This window comes from Cavia porcellus, unplaced genomic scaffold (genome assembly GCF_034190915.1).
Source record: "Cavia porcellus strain 051 isolate PalLab524CR breed Dunkin Hartley unplaced genomic scaffold, mCavPor4.1 scaffold_16, whole genome shotgun sequence".
NCBI lineage: Eukaryota > Metazoa > Chordata > Mammalia > Rodentia > Caviidae > Cavia > Cavia porcellus.
The window spans coordinates 34,590,612-34,597,526 of NW_026947499.1; the positions used below are offsets into that span (position 1 = coordinate 34,590,612).

The 6,915-nt window shown below is 42.7% G+C and overlaps 1 protein-coding gene across 2 annotated transcripts; it reads left to right on the forward strand.

The window, feature by feature from the left end:
- Nucleotides 1-688: 688 nt before the first annotated feature.
- Nucleotides 689-6,641, forward strand: LOC100713698 (olfactory receptor 2C1). 2 transcript variants are annotated; one of them, XM_013141642.1, is made up of 2 exons: nucleotides 689-711; nucleotides 5,723-6,641. In XM_013141642.1, the coding sequence occupies exons 1-2, from the start codon at nucleotides 689-691 to the stop codon at nucleotides 6,639-6,641; spliced, it is 942 nt and encodes a 313-aa protein (XP_012997096.1). The 2 variants fall into 2 exon arrangements, with proteins under 2 accessions (XP_012997096.1, XP_003477751.2); XM_003477703.3 differs by lacking the exon at nucleotides 689-711 and having other exon boundaries at nucleotides 5,700-6,641.
- The last annotated feature ends 274 nt before the right edge of the window (nucleotides 6,642-6,915 follow it).

A 6,915-nucleotide genomic window follows, 5' to 3' on the forward strand; every position in this document is an offset into this window, starting at 1 on the left:
AAAATTATATTACCAGAAATTATTTACAGGGTGCAGTTATTCTTATTCCTAGTTCAATTAGTACTCTCTTTAGGGAGGAAGTTCAGGAGAAAGACCATGCCATTCTTCAGGGATACCTTTTCCTCTGTTGTGGCCAGGCAAGTCCTTGGTGCTAATTGCCTAACAGGAGGTGACACAGGTCCTCCCTCCTGGGAGCAGGAGGCAGCCAACTGAGGCTGCTCAGAGGGCCAAGGCCTGTGAAAGGTTTAAAGCCAGCAGCCCAGAGAGGAAGTACAGCAGGGCAGCACCACCAGCTCAGAGCAGCTTGCCCCCTCCATACATGGAACACCCGGCTGAGCATGGATGGGAGGGCTGCTGACGCCAAGGTATAGTTCCATAAACAACCCCTAAGCTTTCCCTATCCAGGACCCCAAACTATAAGAGAGAGAGGTGAGGTGTGCTGAGGGGGGAGGGAGGTAGGAGAAATACCAGATATGGAAGAGAGAGAGAGAGGGAGCGAGAGAGGGAGAGAGGGAGGGAGGGACAGAGGGACAGAGGGACAGAGAGAGGAGAGACTTTTTAAAGACACTGCTTTATGTTCTTCCTTTGGTGAAAGTCTATAGGCTCGATAGTGTTTGAGCCCCAGTCCTATTGTATAGAGTTCATGACCCTACCACTGTAGGAAGGACAAATACGTATTTAAACAGAAATGGAAAATTTTAATACAACAATGTTAAGAATGTTTTTACAAAATCTTCTGTAGGACAGTCCAGGAGAAAAGTGGTGAAAGTGTTAACCTGAAAAAAAAAAAATAAAGCACTAAAGCATCAAACTAACTGTCAAAAACTCTATGCACAACCTATATGCCCTACCCTGGGAACAGAGTCGTTGGCAGAAAGAAATCACAAGCAGCACTCAATAGAAATTGCCAATACCCTAGGTTAGAGCACAGGTACCAAGGGAAATTTAGTGGGAGGCAACTAAAGCAGAGGTGTCCAGCCTTTAAATGCTGAAAACCTGAGTTATCAGTCCCCTTTTTTTCCTATTGCTGTAGCTACCTTTGACCTGTGTGTAGTACTTTTCCGTCACCCCAGCACCTTTCTGGGTCTGTGTTATATTTTTGTTGGCACCGTCTGCCCCTGAGCTCAGCTTCCCATGATCTTCAAGAAACATAGCTACTTTCTACTTACCCCTGGGTGTATGCTTGGCAATTCTTTCCTCACCGCGCAAACCTGGACTATTATCGACCCATTCAACTGTGACAGACCTACGTGTTCCTGGAAAATGACTTCTCCTGCCTCTGAGTTTGTGGTGCCTGAATGTACGTGTTTGATGTACTACGGTGCATCTTGTTTTCCTTCTATTTTGTAAGATCCTCTGTTCCTTAGAGCTGCCACCAGGACCAATCCTTTCAGCCAAGATTCCTTCTCCTACAATTGAATCATTTTAATGGCTCTTGACCGTCTTCTCTGATGTGAAAGTTATCATCCTCTCCAAATAGTATCGATTACCCATTATAATTACCCATTATAACTGTTTATTAAATTTTAATGTTTTTTTTTTTTTTTTTTTTGTCTTTTTCATTTTTATCGGTACCAGGGATTGAACTCACGACTGCCTGCTTGCAAGGCAGGTGCTTACGCCGCTGAGCTAAATCCCCAGCCCCTAAATTTTAATGTTTTAAGCTGCACTATCTCTTGAGGGAGTAATTTCTATAAGTTTACTATTATTAGTGAATTTTTGCCTTTTGTTGGTTTTAAATTTATCAATTTTCTGAGTCAAATTCCCTCATATCTAATTCTTGAATCCTGAGATTTAGGGAGAAAAATTTTTGTTCACGTTATCCAATACCTTCAATCCTTCTGTTTGAAGTGGTTGGGTTATATTTTAATTCAGACTTTATTTATTTTTGAGGGGGTAATGGGGATCGAACTCATCACCTCATTCTTGCTAGACAGGTGCTATGCCACTAAGCTATATCCCCTCCCCTGCACTCTTTATTCTTCTAGAAAAATTTTGTTTTGTGGTTCTTGCTTGCCTGATTGCCACAATAATAACATTTTGAAAAATATATCTCCTGATGGAACAGTGAGCTCCAGGGCCCGGGGAGGAGGGAATTAGAGGGTGCAGCCCAAACACCCCTGCAGATTTTTACTAGGACTGCACCGACCACAAAGACACCTAGTACTTTCCACAGCTGCAGCACCCACAGAGACTGACACTGGCCTTCCTGTGATTCACAGCTCCACAGAGACTGACACTGGCCTTCCTGTGATTCACAGCTCCACCCCTAAATGTACCCTTATGCCTTCCTGAGAGGCAGCTCTGGCTCCTGCACCCACTCCCCTATCCCTACCTCCCCCCCCCCCCAAGTTTTCAGGCTTGTAGACCATGACTTTCTCCCCTGGGAGTCCGGAGTCCGGGAGGCGACCCCTCCCCAGAGCCAAATGAACTTCCTGGCAGTGTCTTCATCGTCCTTGCATGGGTTACGGTCCCATTTACCTTTCATCTCCATTTCTGACAAGTTGGAGAAAATATTAATTTAGACTTTATATTCAGGATAGGCACAAACTAAGGTACTGGGAACATCACCATCAACCATCTCCCAAATAAATATTTAAAAATAAAACATACTTTAAAATTTCTCTGTTAATAGCAGGAATGCACAATTTGGTTGGTTGGTGGTCTTTTTTTTTCTTTAAATGATTCGTTATCCGTTTATTCATCCGTTTTGCTCATCTACTATTAATGCAAGGCTTCAATTCTGAGAACATGCATTCTTCTGTAATGAGTGCTAACAGCCAGGAGCAAGCTCTGTGATAGGAGGAGAGCTCATTTACAGATGAGCACTTCAGAGCTGATGTGAAATTTAGGGAAGCATGTGCAGAAAACTGGCAACTGTGTGAGAAACTACAAAATACAGGATTTTCTTTCAGACGCAAATCTTGGCCGTCTCTCTTAACGTCTGAAAGTTTCAAACTAATTTATAGACAAGCAGATGCAAGAACAATCTGTGCATGCTGTGAGTGACTCCTAAAAATCTTTCTGTTCCAAAATGGTCCTCCACCAAGGAGCTTCCGTCCTTAGATTGTGCTGTAAATCACACGTCGCTTCTAGGATGGAGAGGTCAACATCGCTGTCTCTTGGGATTTTCCTAAAATGTGAGTGCTTAGGGATCAACACTCCCAGATCAAATGGAACCAGACCTATTACAGGAGAAAAAAGGCCCTGAAAAACAGTGAGTTGCTGAATACAAACTCAAAATTACAATCGTGTTGCCTTGAGGATCTGTCAAGCTCAGGCCAGGAATACAGTGGGTCTGGTATTTACTCCTGAACTTGCCGAGCAGCTTTCCTCCTCTGGCGGTAGACTTCTTTTCCATTTTGGGTCATTTATTTCTGGGCTAGAAGCTGCTCAATAGCACAGAGGAGGGACTGAAAGAACTCTGACACTTGTGAGCAGCCACAGAGCACCAGTGCCTGCACACCAAACTCAGGGAGGACATCTACTGTCTCTTTCCCATAAAGGAATTCAAGAGGTTGAGCATTTTGCTAGCAGGGAAAACTTCAGAATGAAAAGATGAGAAAAATGAGATGATTATCAAGTTGGCAATTTAGTTCCTTAACTTAGCTCTCTTAAATCCTAGATAAAAAGAACAAGCAACCACATTTTCCTGAGATACTAAACAGGGGTAAGACGGAGGGTTAGAATGTCCTCTGCTGTCTGTTTTCACCGTTTTATTGTTTTGAAAGGATATCTCACTGAGCAGTTCAGACTGACTTTGAACTCACTGTATAACCTAGACTGGCCTCAAACTTGTGGTGTTCCTCCTGCCTCGGCTTCCTGGATTCTGGGTTACAGGTATATGCCACCACACTCGGCAAAATGCCCTCTTACAGTCTCACTGTCCTTGAGTCTGTAGATGGACTCCATTGCTGATTTTATCATCAGTACCGGGAATCAAACTCATAACCACGCACTTGCAAGGCAGGCGCTTATGTCGCTAAATCTCCAGCCCTCCATTGCTGATTTTAAAAAGTTAAAAGAAATTTTCTTCTTTTTTTGGTACCAATGCACTTGCCAGGCAGGTGCTTACACCACTGAGCTAAATCGCTGACCCTGAAATTTCCTTCTACTGGATGATTCTAGCATCCGAATCTCTTGTATGTGTACTATATATAGACTTAAAAACAAAACAAAGCAACAGTTCCTGGGATTTTTAAGCCAAGAGTTGTAGCTGCATCACCCTTGCCTAGTGTATAGAAGTGCCTGAGCAGACCTGTAACCTCCTGTGAGTAGCATCATTCATTGTTGGTCTGGTAGCCACAGCTCCTGTGGGACAGATAAGAATCCAGAGAAAGAAGCCAGATTACTTCCCAATCTCCAGTGTCGACATAATCCAAGGATTATTTCTGTTTTCTTTTCAGGTTCATTTACTAAATAGTCAAAAAGGAAGAAGGACCTTGGTTTATGATCTTTTGACAGTCTTCAAAAAAGCCTATGTCCTGTCCAAGGAAATGAGATGGTAACTGACCCATTATTAACCAAAACTTGTTTTTTAACTGTGAAGATCCATTCCATAGTTTACAGGTGGGTATAGTATCCATGTACCTCAATAGATCAGAGATCTCCTTAGAAATATTCTAGTTTCCCTGCTAGTCACAGGTGCATATTAACTGATTTAACTCCAGTTTGTGTTTTTTTAACTTTTTTTGTCTTTTTCTTTTTTATCAGTACCAGGGATCGAACTCATGACTGCCTGCTTGCAAGGTAGGCGCTTATGCCACTGAGCTAAATCCCCAGCCCCTTAGCTCCATTTTGGATAAGACCTATTTAAATCTTCAGCCTGTTCTACCTAAACTGATGTTGACTTACATAAAATTTTGTTTGTTCTACACTTACTTCTGAGCTCACATATTCATAGTTTCTGTATTTGGTAAATAAGTCTGTATTCAGTTCTCTCATTCTTTTTATAATTTTATATACTTTCTCCAAGTTCATCTTTTAAGAACAGGAAAAAACTTATCAGAAATGTCTGGGCGACTTTTCCAAGCACAATATGTTGTCTTCCCCTTTCGCTGAGCATATCAAAACTTGGCTAAGGAAATTTGTATTTTGAAAGTTTCTACATCTAACAGCAAGTGTGTTTGGGGGTGTTAAATAGCTGACTTTATCAATGTTTTTGGAACATTGAACACAGCTGTTTGCAGTCTCCCTGTTTGAATGTCCACCTTGTGTTCTTTGATACTGTGATTTGAGGAACTATTTTCAAGAAGATAGTGTGTAATCTACTAGCAGGTGATTTCTTACTGTTATGTTTTTTTGTTTTGTTTTGTTTTGTTTTGTTTTGTTTTGTTTGTAGTTCTGTATTGCGTGTACCCTTACGCCGCTTTGGTTTGTTTTGTGTTTTTCTCTTTTTCCTCTTAAATAAAAAAAAAAAAAGAAAGTTTCTACATCTAATGATCAACTCTCTGTCCTGCTATAACCATTTTTCTGAATTATAGAGCCCTAATCTTGTTCTGCCTTCGTGTCTATGCAAGCTCATGTTTGACATTCTGATATAATGGACAGTCATTGGGAATTACAATGAAATTTTTCAAACATAAGAGTTGCACTAATGATCAAATATTGATCTTAGAGAATCAGTAGGCCTTTCCTGATGCAAACCACCAGTAATGTCTCTCTTTTTCTCCCAAAACTTTTCTCTGAAGAGTCTTCAAGTGATGGAAGAGGGCAGTAACAGCTCTTCAGGGAGCTTCATTCTGATGGGTATATCTGACCATCCCCAGCTGGAAGGGATCTTCTTTGTACTCATTCTCTTCTCTTACTTGCTGACCCTCTCTGGGAACACAGCCATCATCCTGCTTTCCCATCTGGATCCCCGACTCCACATACCCATGTACTTCTTCCTCAGCAACCTCTCCTCCTTGGACCTGGCCTTTACTACAAGTTCGGTCCCCCAAATGCTGGTCAATCTATGGGGACCAGACAAGACTATCAGCTATGGTGGCTGCATGACTCAACTCTATGTTTTCCTCTGGCTGGGGGCCACTGAGTGCATTTTGCTCATGGTGATGGCGTTTGACCGCTATGTAGCAGTGTGTCGGCCCTTGCACTACATGACCATCATGAACCCTCGGCTTTGCTGGCTGCTGGCTGCTGTTAGTTGGGTGGGTGGCCTGGGCAACTCCTTAATCCAGTCAACGTTTACCCTGCAGCTCCCTTTCTGTGGGCACCGGAGGGTAGACAACTTCCTATGTGAGGTGCCTGCCATGATCAAACTGGCCTGTGGAGACACAAGTCTCAATGAGGCTGTGCTCAATGGTGTCTGCACCTTTTTCACTGCTGTCCCTCTAAGCACCATCCTAGCCTCCTACTGCTTCATTGCGCGGGCAGTGCTGAAGATCCGCTCTGCAGAAGGACAGCGAAAAGCCTTCAACACATGCCTGTCTCATTTGGTAGTAGTCTTTCTCTTCTATGGCTCAGCCATCTATGGGTATCTGGTTCCAGCTAAGAGCAGCAACCAGGACCAGGGTAAATTCATTTCCCTGTTCTACTCTGTGGTCACGCCCATGGTGAATCCTCTCATCTATACTCTAAGAAATAAAGAAGTGAAGGGGGCTCTGAGAAGGTTGCTAGGGAAAGGAAGGGAAGTTGGCTGAGACAAGAGGAAAATTCTTAAGTTATTTATTGGCTTTTCATCTCTGCATACTTTTTATTTCTCTGACCAGAACATGAAGAGTACTAACCAAAGTGAAACCAAGCCTGGTTCCTGACAGCCCTAAACTGTTGGAACATCGTTAGTGTTGAGATATTCTATTCTTATTTACCGGAAATCCTGCTGTGGACTATTTTCAGTAGGGCAGAAGTGTGTTGTTGAAGGCTCAAAGGCTACTGATCTAATATAGACCCATCTCACAGTCTCTGATTCTGATA